We start from the raw sequence: 20071 nt of genomic DNA, 5'->3' as shown, positions 1-20071 counted from the left end.
CGCCACGCTCACAACCCGCCTCGTCCTTGCAGCTTCGCGTGTACCAGGTCAGTGCGGCGCGAATGTACGAGTTTCACGGGCTGGGAATGAGGTTAACTGAAGTTGTGATGTACGGAGTGTAGGAGCTGGGGAAGGGAAGAGGGAGAGGGAAGGGAAGGGGGAGGAAGGAAAAGAAGGAAGGAACAGAGGGATGGGCATAGGGAGGGGTATGGCAATAGAGGAAGAAGAGGAAGAGAAGGAAGAGGAAGAAGAAAAAGAAGAAAAGAAGAACAAGAAACATAAAAGCAATAAAGGAAGAGGAAGAGAAAATAAGGGACAGGAGGAAAATAAAACGAGAAAGACTAGGAGGAAGAGAAGGATGAGAAATTGGAGGAGCGATAAGAAGCAAAGAAGAAGAAGAAGTGCAACAAGAGATAACGAAGGAGAACTATAACACACAACACACACACACACACACACACACACACACACACACACACACACACACACACACACGATAAATGTAAGGAAGAATGACACTTTGCTTAATGACTCTCTCCCCTGTGACACGAATAGCGCCTAACAATTTCTGTCATGCGCTGGTCACAAAAATACAAAGCCATCTGGACAATTATTTCACGAGTCTCAGCATACTCGGATAATGAGCAAGTAGGAAGACAGCGTGGCCTACTGACCGCCTTCTTCTTCTTCTTCTCCTTCTTCTTCTTCTGTAGATTTTGCCTGAAGGTCACCGTTCTTTACTAATTCCTTGTACTTGTTTATTTTCTCTCTTTTGTAATTATTTCTAGCTTTTCTTCGGTTTTCCTTGTGTCTCCTTGTCTATTTTTTTCTGGTAGGTCATTCTCTCTTTTTCTCATCTCTTACTTTCATCCACTTGTTCTCTCGTCTTCTTTGTATCCTTACGATCATTAGTCCTCAATTATTTTCTCCATAAGGCTGTGTTCTCTTTTCCTCGTCAATTTTGCAATTCCTTTCACTATCTTCTCTGTTCTTTCTTTGGTTTGTCACTGTTGCTCACTACTATGTTCCCTCTCCTCTTCTCGTCTCTTTTGTAATTGCTTCCACCTTTTTCTTCGCTCTTCCTTGTCTCCTTCCACATTCAGATCCATCATTCCTCTGCCCCACTGACCGACATACAGCTAGGAAGAGTGACTCCGGTATGCACCAGTGTCACATATTGTACTGGCTCGCTGAGTGGCGCAGTAAGATGTCGGTGTTTCTAGGAATGGCTTAAAGTGAAGAGTACATTGCGTGATGGGTGTCGATTATTGCCTGTGAATCGTACCATTTCTTCTTTTCTTATTCCTTTCCCAGTAGTTTTGGTCTTGTGTAGGTAATGGCATACCGTATTGATTTGGGTAATGTACGATAATTATGTAATAGCAGTATAATCACAATATAATAAGGTGTAACTACATAGTAATAAATGCGTCACGAACGTCATATTGTACTGTAAGTGGCTTATAATAACAGAATAATTGTACAACACACGCATGAAGGATGAAGGATGGTGACTCAATAAAGGCTTGTGTATTCACTAACTTTTTTTTTTTCATGGCAACTTTGAGAGAATGGAGTTAACAAGAACCAAACTATAAATAGAGAAAGATTTAAACTTTTTTTCGTACAGTTTAGTCCTAACTGATGGGATTACCTCTGGTGGGGAAGTGGATGAGGAAGCGGAAGAGGAGGGGGACAAGAGGAAAAAAAAGGAAATGGTGAAAAATAAGAAAGAAGAAAAGGACGGAAAGGAAGAGGACGACGAAAATTACTAATGAGGAATAAGAGAAAAAGGGGAGAAGATGACGACGAGAAGAACGAGGACAAGGGAGAAGGCGAGAAGAATAATGATGATGACAATGACGACAATGGTGATAACGGTAATGATGATGATGATGACAATGATGGAGATGATGATGATGACTATAGTAATGATATTGAGTGATGATGCAAACAATGATGATGATGATGGTGATGAAATACCAATGATAACACGAAGATTGTTTACTTTCCTTCCATCACTTTGATTGAGGCATAAACTGTAAACCACCAACGAAATACAAGAATTCAACACGAGAGAGAGAGAGAGAGAGAGAGAGAGAGAGAGAGAGAGAGAGAGAGAGAGAGAGAGAGAGAGAGAGAGAGAGAGAGAGAGAGAGAGAAACCACCTCATCAAGACAACATGCATGAGATCCCACACACACACACATACATACACACACACACACACACAGTACTTACGGGGCGTAAAGTGAACGGTGTTACTTTTGTAGGTGGCGGCGGCTTGGCTACAGTTGAGGGAGGCGTGGTAGGTGGTGTGGGGGCTGAGGTGCGCCAGCTTGATGTTCTTCGCTGACGTGCGCACCTCCGTCTTCACCAGCATAGCCTCCGTCTGCGGGCCGTAGTGCAGCGAGCAGGTGAGGGCGTGCTGCTGCCCCACCGTGGTCTCCCAGCTCAGCACTGCTCCGTCACCTGTCACCTTTGTCACCGCCACCTTCAGCCTTTCCTGCACCATCACGGCACCTGGGGAAGGAAGGAGAGAGAAGTTAGACTGACGCTGCATAAATATCACTAAGGGCGTGCACAGTTATTTATTTATTTATTTTTTTCGGAGTAGATGATGATACAGTAAAAGTTCCGAAAATCTAAATCGGCGTATTTAATGTATTTGAGGAGGAAGGAAGAGCAAATTCCACGTCAGCTGAGGGAAGGAGACATGACAAATAGACTTCTTTACACTTTTTAACACTTCATAACGTAGATCATTATGAATATCCATACTTCACTCCTGTTCTGCCCAATGCATACTATATGAGAAAGAAGATGAAAGGTACTGTCGACGCCCGCTGAAAGAAGAAGGGACGAGAGACGCACTTCGCTATATTTCTCTACACTACATGATGCATAACACTACATGATGCATAAGCGTACACCGTTTCCTCACTGTCCCACCGCAGACCAGTACATACTATATCAGAAAATGAAGGATCCCATCGAGGCGTGCTGAAGGAAGAAGGGACGAGAACCACACTTCGTTACACCTGAAGAGTATCGCCAAGGGAACAAACACTTCATTTTCCCCGGACATAATACACGAAGGCAAGGCAAAGACATATATTTTAGAGGTAAGGAAGAGGATATTCAGGACCCGGAACGCTGAATCACCCTATAAATCACAATATATAATAAATTTTCCAACAAGTGTCTCCCTCCCCCTTGCTTCCCTTCCCTCGCCCGCCTCCTCCAGACTCAAACGCTCCCGCCGGTAAACGTCTGTCAAACGAAGAAAAGCTTGCGGGTGTGAGTGCAGGAAGGATATACTTGTTCTATACATCGTGAAACATTTTATTCTTTTTAGTCGACCGATGTGATAGTATAGAAATATATAACAAGAAGCATTTCGTGTCTCCCTTCCGTGTACGATGAAAAGTAAATTATGAGGAAAAGATACAGTTGTTAGGTTGCCATACGAAGCAGATTGTCCCTCGTCTCGATACAAGAAGGCGAATAATAAGCAACAGTGAGAAGAGAAAGGTGTAACGCTGAAACACACTCTGAATTCCACGCGTACCAACACTTCCCGAACACAAAATAACGTCATACACAAGACACGAGAATTATTTGAAGGTTTTTTCGGTCACAGCAACAAAAAGATAGAAAGCAACAACGCGCATAACATCAATAAAAAAAATTAAAAAAAATCCTTACGAAATCATACACGTAAATTAAACCCAAACGGACCCAAACCAAGGATAAAAACAAGAATTTCTCACCTCACTCCGTCACAACAAACCAAGACAACAACAACAACAACAACAACAACAACGCGCGCACGCCAGAACGAAATCCAAATCACAATAAAATCCGACAGAAAACTTCACCTAACGGGACACAGAACGAGGATAAAAACGGTAATTTCTCACCTCACTTTCACAACAAACCAGAAGCAAAACAGTAATTCATGTCACACCACAACGAACCTCTAACAAAATTTTGAATACGAACTACACCTAAAGGGACACAAACAAAGAACAAAGCGATAATTACTCGCCTAACCCCATCACAGTAAAAAATAAAAATAAAAAAAAATAAAAAACAGACATCACACCACAACAGATCCCACTTCACTACAAAACCATACAGAGGAAACTACACGCACACACTCGCACAATCAGACGTGAAACAAGAACAAAACACTAACTCCAACCGCACCGCTCTCCACTCCGCCGCCCACCGTAAACAAAAGAGCGCGGTGTCAAAACAGAAAATGCGAGGAAAAAAAAAAAGTGTATATATAGAGAGTAATGATAATAGACCTCCATCCCCTCCAGAATCCACTCACCTTAAAATGACCTTTACGTAATTGCTCACGTGGAAAATTAATAAGCCGCCGGAGCTAAAGGCTATTTTCGCTGACGCCGCCGCCGCCGCCGATTCTGCCGCCTCTGCTGTTTTTGTTGCTGCTGTTGTGGAGGGAGGGAATTGGGGAGAGAGAGAGAGAGAGAGAGAGAGAGAGAGAGAGAGAGAGAGAGAGAGAGAGAGAGAGAGAGAGAGAGAGAAATAACTCCCTAACAGACAGACCAACAGAGCGGCAGACTGACTAAAAACAGACAAGACACCCTGACTGACTGACTGATAGAAAGACAGACATACAGGCAAACAGACAGACACACAAACAGACAGACTGACTGATACAGACAGGATTACAGATAGACAGACGTATTGACTCACTCAGATTGACTGACTGAATGGCTGACCGACTAACTGACAGACAAGGACAGAAAGTAAAACAAAAATTACATTAACAATTGAAGGAAAAGAAGAGACAAATGAAGGAGAGGAACACGAGAGAGAGAGAGAGAGAGAGAGAGAGAGAGAGAGAGAGAGAGAGAGAGAGAGAGAGAGAGAGAGAGAGAGAGAGAGAGAGAGAGAGAGTGCTGATCCGTAAGAGCTGCGTGTGTGGATGAGGGGACTGCAGGGACTGAGGGAGTGGGAACGTGTTGGGGAGGGGATCACGGGGAAGGCGGAGGGGACTACCGAGGAGGCGCGGAGGTGTTGGGGAAGCTCAGCCCACCGTGAGGAGAAAAATAAAGGGAGAGACTTGGTGGTAGGCAATACACCATGAATTCTGGCGTTAAAACGGGAGACCGGTGGCGAAAAATAAGTCAGGGATGAATAATTCTCACCTGCTAAATCTTCGCTTACTTAAGAGTGTCAGGAACTTTCGTATTTCACCTTGCAGTTCAACCTTTCACCGATAGAGAGCATGTGTATTATGCTGCGGAGTGTTTACGTTACTCCTTGAGCACTTTCCCTGAGATGTACGACAATTCAAGATACTGGACACAATGTATGAAATCTTTATAAGCCTCGACAATAAAGGAGTTAGAAGTTTATTTTCTTTTTTTTATTTCTAGCCAGTATAGTGCTTAGAGGTGGCTGCAGAACAAGAAGAAATGTCTAAGAGTGCTTTGTGATTAAGGAAGCATGTGTCAGTTAGAGGTAAAAGGGTTAAACGAGTAAAGGGAGTAAAGGAGCAAGAATTCTCTCATCTCTTCTTGGTCTTTTTCTCACCTCTCAATACATGAATTACAATCAGTGTCTCTTTTTCTGTTCATCTCCATCTTTTTTCTCCTTATCGTCTTTGCGAGCTAATTTGGAAGAGTACATATGAAAGCTGATTTTAAAAAGAGTAAAAAAAAGAGAAAACCAACAAAGGATTCTCTCTCTCTCCTCTTTTCTTCCCTTTTCCTCTTTCTTTCCATCTTTCAAAACGCAAATTACGATCACCGTCTCTTTTATTCACCTTCATCTTCTTTCTTTTCTCGTCTTCGTCGTCGTCGTGAGCTAATTCAAGACGGTTCAGCCATGTGTGAAAACTGGCGGGAGTGGGGACAAGAATTTGGATCAGTAAGGATGTGGCTGCCGCTCCGCCTCTTCTCTCGCAGCCAAGTACGCGTGTTGACAACTGAAAGCCATATCGAAGGTGAGATAATTTTGTGAGGTAGGAAAAAAAAACATGTGTATAAACAACCAGGATTTTTTTTTTTGTTATCTTTATTTCTTTTGTGTTTATATTTAGTCGAGAACAATGGGGAAAATAAGGACAAACACAGGTGTATGAACAATCACGCTTCTCTTTTTTTGTCGTGTTTATAATGAGATGAGAACAATGGAGGAGAGAAAAGGGAAGGTAAATATGGTGAAGAAAAAGCAATGGTTGAGCAATCAAGGTTTTTTTTTTTCGTTTTATTTTGCGGTCTTTCATTTTTACCTTATTACTATTACGACCGATACTTTAATTACTGCTACTACAACTACAACTACTACTACTACTATTACTATGACTATTCCTCTTTCTATTTTCCTCGTCCTCCTACCTCCTCCTCCTCCTCCTCCTCCTCCTCCTCCTCCTCCTCCTCCTCCTAGGTCAGGTCACCTCGTGAGGACCGCAAGGTCTGTTGTGGCCTGTGTATCTATATGTATATATATCTAGCATATCTATGTAGCTCCTCCTCCTCCTCCTCCTCCTCCTCCTCCTCCTCCTCATCCTACTACTACTACTACTACTACTACTGCAACAACTACTACTACTAATGATAATAATAATAATATTAATAACAGTAATAAAAATTAAAATCAACATCCAAAACCCCACAAAATCCATGCATGCACACACACACATACACACACACACACACACACACACACACACACACACACACACACACACACACACACACACACACACACACACACACACACTCCCCCTCTCGCGCAGCTGTTGCGAACTTGTGGCGACTTTCCGAAGGATTGCGAGGATCAGGGGTTGTGATTGTCCTCGGCTCAGCGCGATCCACCGCCCGCCGGGAGTGGGAGGGAGCGACTTAAGACGCCAGTAACGGGAGGTCGCGAAGTAGTTGCCGGCAGCTTCATATAGATTCGCTTTTACATTACGCGGTGGTATTTTACTGGAAGGGTAGAGAGAGAGAGAGAGAGAGAGAGAGAGAGAGACTATCAACCAGATATTTAAAAAAAAGTAATATTTTTCGCTCATTTTATTCTAAGAGCAATGGAATCAAGAGAAATAATGGAAACTCACATATAAAAACCAAAGAAAAAATATCATATCTCGTCTTTTTGTTATAAATCAATAAAATTAAGAAAAAAACAAAGATCACCGTTGAAAATTAGGAAAAACTAAATAATCATTGAAAAATACGACAAACCAAAGAGAGAGAGAGAGAGAGAGAGAGAGAGAGAGAGAGAGAGAGAGTCATTAGTCGCCTTAGAACCGTAGCGTCCAGCTCAGTCACGCGCAGCTTCAGTTATATTCGAGTAATAGAGATTTAGTGCATTATATTACTGGTCCATTGCTCTCGTCACCCGCTTCCCTGACCTTGGTGCAGCCTCTCTCTCTCTCTCTCTCTCTCTCTCTCTCTCTCTCTCTCTCTCTCTCTCTCTCTCTCTCTCTCTCTCTCTCTCTCTGTGTGTGTGTGTGTGTGTTTTAATAACTTTATAAATAATTACGTAAGACTGCATAAGACTGCTGTTTGGATATTTCGTATTATTTTTTTTATAACTGTCATACTTTTCTTTTGTTACCAATTATTCGCATAGCAAGCGGAAGTGAGTATCAACTTACCTATGTAAATATATCCGTGTTAATATTTTAATCACACGAATACAGAGAATAAAAATACCGAATGAACACCCAAATACTGTTTCTCTCTCTCTCTCTCTCTCTCTCTCTCTCTCTCTCTCTCTCTCTCTCTCTCTCTCTCTGTCTCGTCACGGGGCTGATTGGCGCCCCACTCGGGAAGGCACAAGTGTGGTGTTGGAAGTGTGGGAAGTGGAGAAGTTAGCGACAATGGTCCCTGTGTGCGTGCGGCGAGCCACTCAATCAGCATTAATAACCGACCACCACTTGCTTACACCTCACTCCTCTTCCTCTTGCTGCTCCTCCTGCTGCTGCTCCTCCTCCTGTTCCTCGTTATTAAAGCTCCTGGTGATAAATATTGCGTAAACGATAACTATATTCATATCATCTTTAGTTTATGTGTTTGTGTTCCGTGTGTGTTGCGTTGTTTGTTTGTTTTAAGGGTGCCCAGGGATGAGGATAGACGTGGAGGTGGTGCAGATCAGTGACTGAGGAAGGTTTACGGGAGGTCTTTGCTTTGTCCTGTGTTGAATTCATAAACGCTGATGATTATGGTGATGGTGTTTGTTTTGCTCACGTTTCTCTTTGTAACAGTGATTGAGAAGCATTCCGTAACGAGACAATGCTTTTTTTTTTCTTTCTATCTTCCAATGTAAGTTTCTGAGCATTTTCTGTGGAGTCCATTGAGCGCTTTGAGTGATATGGAAGAGAAAGGAAAACATAATCAATCTTTTTTTTATTTGCTGTCTCTCTTGTCATTTTGCCATATTGTGTAACTCTCTCTCTCTCTCTCTCTCTCTCTCTCTCTCTCTCTCTCTCTCTCTCTCTCTCTCTCTCTCTCTCTGATGTCTCTCCGTAAATTTCCTAGCCCCTCTCGTTCGTTTTTTTATTCATCTTCCTCGTTTAATTTTTCCAAGCTCCCTCTCTTCCCAGTGCCACTTTTCTAATCTCCCTCAGTCTCGTTCAATTTTTCAAACCTCCCCTCGTTTTCTGCTTCTCGATCCATTGTTTCTCTCTCCCTCCGTGATATTTTCCTAACCTCCACATTCTTTCTAAGTCCTCCTTCGCTTTCTTCCCCGCAGCTCACTTGTCATAAGCCCAAGTCGGTCCAATTTTCCGCAGAGCAAAATCATATTCGCCACTGAACCTCACTCTCACTTCACCTTCCCCCGAGCTAACCATGCGCTTCCATCACCCGCCAGCCAGCCAGCCAGCCAGCCAGCCACCGTCGCCCTGCAGGTGCTCTCTCATCCTCCTCCTCGCTGTCTCGACGTTGCAAGGTAGAGAGATGCTGCTCATACTGTATCCACCTTCACTCTATGTTATATATCCACTTGTAGTCTTGTGAGTCTCAGGTATTTTTCTCTTTCTTTTTTTTTCTTTCCCTTTTTTTTTCCTTAGAAGAGCTTGAGAAAAGATCCACAAGAGGTGCCAGTTCGCAAAAAACGGATTATCTAAAATTATGAGAAGGGTTTTGAAACCTCCCTCTTACGGCAGTTAAACTCAAAGGTAGGAGGAAATACAGAAACGTGCAAGGAGTTCTAGAGTTTGACAGTAGCAAGAATAAAAGACTGAGAATACTGGTTAACTTTTGCATTAAGGCAGGTGAACAAAACTGGGATGACAGGAAGAAGAAAGTCTTTTACGAAATCGATACTTATTTTTTTTTTTTTCTTCTCTCACAAGGACAAATTCTAAGGGCCACTGAGATGATCTGACTGGTTTTCATAGGCGTTTTTTTTCCTACCCATGATCTTTATTAAATTCTCACGAGGACCATGAAAACCCTTGAAAACCCAATGTTCTCCACTCAAACATGATGAAAGTAATTGAGGTAAGATAGCAAAATGTTTACGAATACGAACCTTAGTGAACTTCAGATGCACCAATATGGGAAAAGTAAGAATAGACAGAATGGAAGGAGAGAAGAGAGGAGAGGAGAGGAGAGGAGAGGAGAGGAGAGGAGAGGGGAGGATAGAAAGAAAAAGAGAGGTAGTCAATGGAGGATAAGTGAGAGAGAGAGAGAGAGAGAGAGAGAGAGAGAGAGAGAGAGAGAGAGAGAGAGAGAGAGAGAGAGAGAGAGAGAGAGAGAGAGAGAGAATGGGATATTGACTGGTACTGAGTGGTAAATGGAACCAGTAATAGAAAGTGAGTGCATTAAGAGATAATGAGTGGTGAGTGATGACGATGATGATGATGATGATGATGATGATGATGATGATGATGACGACGACAATTAAATACAGAAAATACGGAGATAAACAATTAGGTAAGAATCAAAAGGGAAATCGGGAAGAGAGAAAGAGAAAAGAACACAAACACATATAACAAGAAAAGGAATAAGAATAAATGAAAGAAAAAAAAAACAAAGAACACAACAGAAAAGTACGTACAAAAGGGAGGGAGGGAAACAATACCAAAAGGAAAGAAAGCAGGAGAGAAGGGAGGGAAGGAGGAAAGGAAAGAGACTCGGCAGTACAAAAGGAAAGCAAAGCAACGAACGAAAGAGGAAACAGAAAAAAAAAACAGGAGAAAACTCGACGAAAAGTGTACATTGGAAAAAACAAAACTGAAAAGAGAGGAGAAGGACAGAAGAAGAAAGGAAGGATGAAGTGAGATTAAGAGCAAAGCGATAAAAGGACTGGAAGGAGCAAACAGAGATAGAGAGAGGGGGGAAGGCACTGAGAGACGAACAGGCGATTAGGATTGATTTGAGAGAGAGAGAGAGAGAGAGAGAGAGAGAGAGAGAGAGAGAGAGAGAGAGAGAGAGAGAGAGAACGGAGCCTGACCTTCGACCGGGAGAACACGACCGGAATTAATCTAGACAGAGACATCAATTACTACGACAATGGATTACAAGGCAGGAGGAGAAGGAGGAGGAGGAGGAGGAGGAGGAGGATAGGATAGATCGTCAAAGTGGTTCCTGTGATTCACCGCTTCGTGACGGCTTCGATACCTCATGAGTCCCCGAGTTTCGAGCACCCGAGACACGATTCGACTCACTGATTCACTACTTCATGGTTCACTGACTCCTGCCCTTCGACTTCTGTGTGTGTATGTGTGTGTGTATGTGTGTGTGTGTGTGTGTGTTGGGTACTGTGAGTCACTGTTGTTGTTTTTGTTGTTTTTGTTGTTGTTGTTGTTGTGTCACGTGACTTTCAAAAGTTAGTTTTTGCTTATATAATCAGTGCTGGACTTCGTAGTACTATAAAACACAGAAAACTACATGAAAATATACAAAAAATAAAAATAAAAGTATTATAATGAAGCGAATGGAAACAAAGGATATAAAATAAAAGTAAACATTATCATTTTCACACACACACACACACACACACACACACACACACACACACACACACACACACACACACGCACGGAAGAGAAGTGAGAGAAAAAAATGGAAAATGTTGCTTGTCGAAATAAAGACAGATATTTGCAAAGTTTAGAATTAAAAAAAAAAAGTGAGATGACACGCGTAAAAAAAAAAAATCAGATGAGGAAGGAGAGAAAACTAAATCAGAAATCGGGAAAGTGGAAAATTGCATGGAAAAAAAGCGAAAAATTTCATGAAAAAAAAATAACATACATATATGCTGGTAGGACAGAGAGAGAGAGAGAGAGAGAGAGAGAGAGAGAGAGAGAGAGAGAGAGAGAGAGAGAGAGAGAGAGAGAGAGAGAGAGAGAGAGAGAGAGAGAATTAATTTATGAAGGCGCATTTAATAATAACCATGCTTCATAATTAAATTTGCAGGTGAAGAAAAATCTAACAAAATAAAAAAAATAAAAAAAATAACTGAAATAAAAAAAAACTCAGTTATTTCAAGCTGAAAATGAATCGCACTGAATTTTTTTTTTAACAAGTCTGCGTTTGAGTAAAGAAAAAAAGAAAAAAAAACACCATTTCATAAGCCACACAAGTAAACAAACACACAACCTCATGACTTCTAGTTTCGTACCACGTGGATTAGTTTACACACACACACACACACACACACACACACACACACCAATGATCGGTAATGATGAGTTCGGAGCTCGCACTGAGAGAGTAACGGCTGGTGGTTTGCGGGTCGTGATCAGGCCTTGGTAAAGTACACACACAACAAGATCCCCAGTGTCAATTTCGTCACGTTACATAAAATTAAGACAAACTACAACATATTTTCTCACTAATGTATAAACTTCTCCGTATTTTGAAAATCATAAATGTAAGATGAAAAAGATAATAAAAGCAATCTTCTTCACCTGTTTCCCTTTTCATAGCTCAGGGAAACAAAACGAAAACAATTGCAGGGGGGGAGAGAGAGAGAGAGAGAGAGAGAGAGAGAGAGAGAGAGAGAGAGAGAGAGAGAGAGAGAGAGAGAGAGAGAGAGAGAGAGAGAGAAAGTAAATATTCCATGCATCTCGTTCCCTTCCTCTCGACATTCCTGTACATTACCGCGGGGGAAGCTTCGGAACAACATGAAAAAATGAAAAAAACGTAAATAAATAAAAGACAAAAACAAAAGCGAAAAATATAAATAAATAAACACACGTGAGTGGAGAAAAAAAAATTCAAACTTCCACATCAGGAAATAAAAGTTCAAAATACATAATGAAAGGCGGAGAGGAGAGTGGCGGGCGGGAAGTGGGTGCCGGGGTGCGAGGCTGCGTAAGTTGTGGCACCCGAGGCAGTGTTTGAATGATACTGCTGAGGCTCGTGTTCTTTAACTCATTCACTGCGATATGCAACAATTCACATTCCTAATAGCGCTACAAAAAATCTTCAAATGCACCTACAAGTGAGAGAAGAGATGAAGAGGATAGACTTTTCGATGTGCAGCCAGTAGAGTATTTAGAGTCATTTGTGATTTAGTGGCAGACAGCAGTGAAAGAGCTAAGCACCTCAGACTTTCATAAGAACTTAAAGACCATGGAGGTGATGATCAGCCACGCTTTCATACGAGTTTTTTTTTCCTCTTAATGCAGAGTTCCAGTCAAACTATCACTAGGATAATAGAAATACCCTTGAAAAAACAACAGCCTGAATAAAGTAGTAGTGAAGATGCAGCACAGGCAATGGAAGTGATTAACCACGTTCTCTTGGGTGTTTTTCCTCTTGATAATGCCGAGTCCTGGTCAAAGTATCACTAGAATAATGGAAATACTCTTCAAAAGCCACGTATCTTCCACCACAGCTTGAATGAAGTAGTGGAGATGCGCCGCCAGACCTTTATGAAGAGGAAAAGCTTTAATTTTCTGCCCTCACTTAACAGAGAGATGGAAACGCCGCGTCCACTGCAGAGACACGACAATCTAGTGCCGTTTGCAATTTGAGAACGTTACAGTAATGCCCAATGGATTTTCTGGTTCACACACACACACACACACACACGCACACACACACACGCGTAAAAAAGAAAGAAAGACAAAAAAGACACATTGAGGGGAGCGGTAGAGAACAAGCCGTCCCCTGTTCCCCCATTTGCCTCATCCCTCGTGTCTTAGCTCCAGTGGAATTGCATTACGCCCCCGTCACTGCCGCTTAAGTGGGAGAAAAGCAAGATGGAGAGGCGAACGGGAAAACAGGAGGAGGATAAGAGGGAGAAATGTGAAAGGAAGAGACAGAGAGAAAGGATATAAAGGAAAGGAAACAAGGGAGAGGAGGATAGGAAATAGCAGAATAAGAAAACACAGAGAAAGAGAATAAGGAAAAGAAAAAGCTGGTATAGAGGAGGAAGAGGGGAAAAGGAATGCAAGAAAAGAAAGAAAGAGAAGTATTAAAAGAGAGGAGAATAAAGGTAAAGATACCGAATATTTATTCCAATGGCAGAAGGAAAGAAGAGAGAGAGAGAGAGAGAGAGAGAGAGAGAGAGAGAGAGAGAGAGAGAGAGAGAGAGAGAGAGAGAGAGAGAGAGAGAGAGCAGTGTAAGTACAGACAACGATAAATCAAGTTAAAAAATTAAACAAAGAGGTCGGCAATAAAAAAACAGAGATAAAAAAAGATAAGAAATCTGAAAGCGTCTGAGAGAGAGAGAGAGAGAGAGAGAGAGAGAGAGAGAGAGAGAGAGAGAGAGAGAGAGAGAGAGAGAGAGAGAGAGAGAGAGAGAGAGAGAGATACTACCTGACCTGAACTCAGAAAAAGGGAAATAAATCTTCATGTTTTGCCTTACCAATTAAATCTCTCTCTCTCTCTCTCTCTCTCTCTCTCTCTCTCTCTCTCTCTCTCTCTCTCTCTCTCTGTTACTAAAAACAACACGTGCACAGATGATGAAATATTAAGAATAGTGGCTAACTCCTGCATTAGAGAGGCAGACAAAACAGAGGTGAGAGAAAGTCGAAAGTGTTGTGTAGCGAGGCAAAGGGGGGAAAGGGAGACGGGCAGTTACCAAGATTAGAGAAGTAGTTAGTGTGGAAATAGCGATAGAAGATAGCACGAGATGGAACATTGCAGCACAGGGATAGAGGCTGAAGACAGTTAAGTAGAGGAGAGGAACTGATCGGATGAAATGAAAAATATTCCTCCACTGCTCCTATCATTACTCACTCAATCACTCACCCATGTTTTTTATTTATTTATTTATTTTTTTCTGAATGCCTGGTTATACACTCCTTTCTTTTCTTCTTCAGTAAGTACTCTAGAAGCACAAGCAGACAAACTCATTGTCAAAGAAAACGGAATTCAATGTGAACGATAAATTTTCAAGGGGATCTCGTATATTTAGAACGAATAAGAGAGAGAGAGAGAGAGAGAGAGAGAGAGAGAGAGAGAGAGAGAGAGAGAGAGAGAGAGAGAGAGAGAGAATGTTACTATATCACGGAAACTAAGGCTATTGATATGTTAGTGAGAGTGAGAGTGAGTGAGAGAGTGAGAGAGTGAAAATGGGTGTCGAGAAGTAGGAAATAAATGAAGATGAAAGGAGAGAAAAAAAAGGGAATAAAGGATTGACAGGAAAGGAGGACGTGAGAAATAGATGAAAAAAAGTATAGATGAAGCAACCGGATAGATGAAAGAAGGGGTGAAGAAGAAAGAAGAGAAAAGGTAATGAAATAGGAAATAGATGAAGAAGGGAGAAATACGTGGAAGGATGGAGAAAAAGGAATATATGAAAGGAAAGATGTAGAGGTGAACGGGATGAATGAAAAACGTGAAGTATGAAATGAAATGGACAAAGATGAAGGAAGGAAAACAAAAAAATGATGAAGTTAAAGGAAAAGAAGAGCGTGAGAAACAGGTGGAAACAAAAAAAGGGTGTAGATGGAAGGAAAGACGTAGGGGCGAAGGGAATGAATGAAGAAAGAGAAGAAGAAGAGAGTAGAAGGGGAGGGCGCGGCGCGTGGGAGGCGAGGCGAAGCAGCATCAGTCACTGGCAGGGAAGGGAAAAAAATCTCATAAATCTTTCTCTCCTCTGCGTTTCCGAGTTAAGAATTCCACCCACATGACTTATCCAATCATGTGTGTGTGTGTGTGTGTGTGTGTGTGTGTGTGTGTGTGTGTGTGTGTGTGTGTGTGTGTGTGTGTGTCCGTCCTGCGGTATCCATGAATAAAATTACCAACGCTTAACAAAAATAACAGAAATAATCTCGAGTCTCCATTTGCATGAGAATGATTCTGAAACCCGCACCTTTGCCTCCTCCAGATCTTCGTTGCCTCCTCCTCCTCCTCCTCCTCCTCCTCTTCTTCTTCCTACCCCGATTCTCCTCCTTCTACTTCTTCTTTCTTTATTCCTCTTCCTTCTCGTCCTACTACTCATCATCATCATCATGCCTCTCCTGATCCTCTTCTTTCTTCTCCTTTTTCTCCCTTCCCCTATTACCTTCTTTCTTCATTTTATTCAATATATCTTTGTTTTTCCCACACTTTCTTCTCCACCTCTTCCTCCTCCTCTTCTTCCTCTTCCTCCTTCTACTCCTCTTGCCCGTCCCATTCCTGCCCCTGCTTTTCCTTCTGCTGGTCGTCGTCCTCCTCCTCCTCCTCCTCCTCCTCCTCTTCCGTCGTGCTCCTTCTCTCCTCCCCTCCCCTTCTCTTCTCCTCGTCTCATTGCAAAACAAGGTAATTTTAGCCAAGGTTTTCGGCACAGACGGCTCGGCTCTTTGTGTGGGAGGCCAAGGGCGGGGAGGGAGTGAATCTTGAAAAATGAAAAGCCAATTTACAGTCACCCATCCACGGTGCCCAAGAACTCGCAGGAAAGATTAAGAAAAAAAAAAAAAAAAGAGACAGGAAGGAGAAAAAATATGGTGAACGTAACAGAAAAATATTGTATCTGGTATTTTCCTTCACACTCACTTTCGCTCTCTTCCGATTGCAAAGACAAGGAAGAAATGGAAATAGCGGAAAGTGAATGAATGGATCTCATGTTAGCACAGGGATTTTCTTCTTGCAAGCTTTGAGGAATGAATGCAACGAAGATGAAGCTGTTCTAATGGAGTAAAATTGAAGGCTAGGTCTCTCTCTCTCTCTCTCTCTCTCTCTCTCTCTCTCTCTCTCTCTCTCTCTCTCTCTCTCTCTCTCTCTCTCTCTCTCTCTCTCTCCTCCAAACGTCGAAACATTGCCATTACCAAACAGTAATTTTCTATGAGGGTAAATTTAATTACCCTATAAGTCAAGAGAATATAGAACTCGTTAATATACAAATTCTCTCTCTCTCTCTCTCTCTCTCTCTCTCTCTCTCTCTCTCTCTCTCTCTCTCTCTCTCTCTCTCTCTCTCTCTCTCTCTCTCTCTCTCTCTCGGTTTTCAAGTTCATGCTGGTTCTCTCCCTGGCGAGGAACACATTGAATAAAAGAGGGGAAACAAGACTTAAGGAAATAATAAACATCGCCTCAAAACGACAGCAAGGCCACCCCACCTTCCTACTTCCACTTCCTGTTTCTCCTATTCATCCTCCTTGTTTTCCTCCTTTTTCATACCATCCATACTTTCTCTACTCTCTCTCTCTCTCTCTCTCTCTCTCTCTCTCTCTCTCTCTCTCTCTCTCTCTCTCTCTCTCTCTCTCTCTCTCTCGTTCAAACATCGAAACTCAGCCATTTACAAGCCGTAATTTTACACGCCCTGAAATATCATTACTTAATAAGTCAAGAGAGAATGAAACTCGTTAATATGCAAATTCTCTCTCTCTCTCTCTCTCTCTCTCTCTCTCTCTCTCTCTCTCTCTCTCTCTCTCTCTCTCTCTCTCTCTCTCTCTCTCTCTCTCTCTCTCTCTCTCTCTCTCTCTCTGTGTGTGTGTGTGTGTGTGTGTGTGTGTGTGTGTGTGTGTGTGTGTGTGTGTGTGTGTGTGTGTATCTTATTCTCTATTCCGTTCGTAAACATGAGTACGCACGCACACACACACAAACACACACACACACACACACACACACACACACACACAATACTTTTCATTCCACAGCACGGAACAGAGAGAGAGAGAGAGAGAGAGAGAGAGAGAGAGAGAGAGAGAGAGAGAGAGAGAGAGAGAGAGAGAGAGAGAGAGAGAGAGAATGTACATTATCTTTGTTTTGGTTTCATGAAAAGATGTCTAATGAAAGGCTCTTTGACACACACCTCATCACACATTCATTTATAAACGAGACGCTGAATGGCACACCTGATGAATGGAGGAGAGAAGGAATGAATGAATAAATGAACGGAAGGAAGGAAACGACCGAATGAGAAAAAGGGAGAAGGAAGTGATAGCAAGGAAGGGAACAGAAAGGGAAGTAGAAAGAGGAAGAGAAAGGAAACAGAGTACAGAGAAAACAGGAAAAGACGATGATGTCAAGGAAGAAAGGGAAGGAAGGAAGAGAAGGGGAAGTAAGTAAAGGAAGGATAGAAGTAGAGACAGGAAGAAAAAGGAAACAAAAGAATGAGAAAACGAGGAAAAAGGAATACCAACACGGAAGGATGGGAGGAAGAAAAGAGAAAAGGAGGAATTATAGGGAGGATGGAATTCGAAAGTGGAAGGAAGGAAGGAAGTAAAATAAAGTGGAAATGAAAAAGAAAATGGAATTGAAAAGGAAACGGGAGATTGACGAAAAGGAGATAGACAGGATATTTAAAAGAAGGAAGGAAGGAAGGAAGGATGGATGGATGGATGGATGGAGAGAGAGAATTGGAGAGAAAAGAACTAGAGACGAAGAAAATATAGATGAAATAAAACACAAGAAATGATGATGAAAAAAAAGGAAATGCGATAAATATAAATAATTAATTGAAAGAGAAAGGAAGAAAGAGAAAGATGCGAGATGGGAGAGAGAGAGAGAGAGAGAGAGAGAGAGAGAGAGAGAGAGAGAGAGAGAGAGAGAGAGAGAGAGAGAGAGAGAGAGAGAGAGAGAGAGGAAACATGAGGAAGATTAACGACGGCGTGTCAAGGAGTAAGGTGAAAGATGTGTGTGTGTGTGTGTGTGTGTGTGTGTGTGTGTGTGTGTGTGTGTGTGGAGAGGTCGAAGGCTGCGCGCGTTTCCGTGTGGGTGAAATAAAATTGAGTCTGAGCGCGCTAAGAGAATAAGCGAATAATCATCTGTGTAACTCAATTATAATTATTTTATTTTCGTCCTTTTGGCCCACTGATGTCCTAATTCATTCACACACACACACACACACACACACACACACACACACACACACACACACACACACACACACGAAATGTAATCATCTCTCTTTCTTCCTTCTTTTCTCTACTGCATCAAACACACACACACACACACACACACGCACCAAAACAATCCTTAAACACCCACACCTCTTTCTTCCTTCCTGGCTTCCTCTAATCCATCACCCGCTCCGCACATCCCTTCTTCATCCCCACCTCTCCCTCTCTCTCGCTCCAACCTTTTCATCCTTTCCTCCCTTCAGAGTCTTAAAAGATAAAGTAACAAACGCAGGAAGGTTCCTCGGCGCCGCAAAAAGGGCATGACACACTGCTCCTGACGCTTAAGATAGAATGAATGCAACTAAAGATTTACGGCCCTTCGCTAGACTGTTTTCGACGCGGCTTGGCGAGAGAGAGAGAGAGAGAGAGAGAAAGGCTAAGTCGAGAAATATTTTACGGCCGTGAGAACATTTCCAGACAGTCAATGGTGGTGGTGGTAGTGGTGGTGGTGGCGGTGAACAGGTGAATGCTTGGTGCTGGTGAGGTGGGGACTGTGGGAGGCTAGACAAGTGGAAGGTGCAAGGAGCTAGAAAGGTGTGTGTACTGTATGTAGGTGAGGGAAGGGATGGGTGAGAGTACAGGAGGTGGTCTCGATGGTGTGTTAGTCTAGCTTCGTATTTTTTTTTTTTCTCTCTCTCTCTCTTTTCTTCCTTCTTTCCTTTCTTCTGCCTTCCAGTCTCACTAGTGTTATTGTTGGTTTTATTGATGATGTTATTGTTCTTATTGTTGTTTTTTGGTATAGCCTTATTTCTTCTTCTTCTTCTTCTTCTTCTTCTTCTTCTTTTCTCCCCTTCTCTTCTCCAGGCCCTATCAAAAGGGTTTCATGACCGTAAATTGAATCTGTCTGTCTGTGTGTGTTTGCCTTCGTCTGTCTGTCTGCCATTGTTTGTCTGTCTATCTGTCAATGTCTGTCTTTGTTTGCATGAATGTATGTATCTCTCTCTCTCTCTCTCTCTCTCTCTCTCTCTCTCTCTCTCTCTCTCTCTCTCTCTCTCTCTCTCTCTCTCTTAGTAAATCAATTTGTCTCTGGCAGATTCAGTTATGTTATTCTTCCTGTCGTTGCTATCCAGTATCTGTCCTCCTCTTTCTTCTCCTTCCTTCTTCTTCCCCTTCTTCTTTTTTCTTCTTCTTATTGTATTTCTTCTTTTGCTTTTTGTTCTCTTCTTTTATCTTCCGTTATTTAATCTCCTCATCCTTCGCATCACCACCACCACCACCACCACCACCACCACCACCACCATCCACTTCGCCTTTCTACTTTCAATCTCTCTCTCCCTAAAATGCGCCCGATTCGGATCAGGTCACGTCAGTCTCTCTCTCTCTCTCTCTCTCTCTCTCTCTCTCTCTCTCTCTCTCTCTCTCTCTCTCTCTCTCTCTCTACACACACACACACACACACACACACCACGTCAATCACCTAATGGACGCGATAAGAACTCCTAGTATATATGTATGTATGTATGTATGAATGTATGTATGTATGAATGTATGTATGTATGTATGTATGGCCGGTACTACAGTGGTGGAGAAGTATCACATATAGAAGTTAATGGCATAAATGTAGGTGGTGGTGGTGGTGGTGGTGGTGGTGGTGGTGGTGGTGGTGGTGGTGGTGGTGGTGGTGGTGGTGGTGGTTAGACCTTTGTTCATACGTGACGTTAATTATATAATGGGTGACGGTGTATAGAAATTATGCATCGTAATGAGGTTTGATAATAGTAATAATAATAGCAGCGGCTGATAAGGAGGGAAAAAAATGTGTGGAAGTTTAGTAAAGTGATTAGTTTTGTGATTAAT

At 42.3% G+C, this 20071-nt stretch overlaps 1 protein-coding gene across 5 annotated transcripts in view; it reads right to left on the bottom strand.

The window, feature by feature from the left end:
- The window catches only part of LOC135100854 (uncharacterized), a 260614-nt gene that overhangs the window by 95635 nt on the left and 144908 nt on the right, over window positions 1-20071 (bottom strand). For all 5 annotated transcript variants that reach the window (XM_064004348.1, XM_064004349.1, XM_064004347.1 and 2 more), the window contains one exon: window positions 2242-2523. In XM_064004348.1, coding sequence (XP_063860418.1) covers window positions 2242-2515 — 274 coding nt within the window. In that variant the 5' untranslated portion in view covers window positions 2516-2523. The remainder of the gene's footprint in view (window positions 1-2241; window positions 2524-20071) is intronic.

Source organism: Scylla paramamosain, chromosome 5, assembly GCF_035594125.1.
Source record: "Scylla paramamosain isolate STU-SP2022 chromosome 5, ASM3559412v1, whole genome shotgun sequence".
NCBI lineage: Eukaryota > Metazoa > Arthropoda > Malacostraca > Decapoda > Portunidae > Scylla > Scylla paramamosain.
This window is presented reverse-complemented; position numbering and strand designations above follow the sequence as displayed.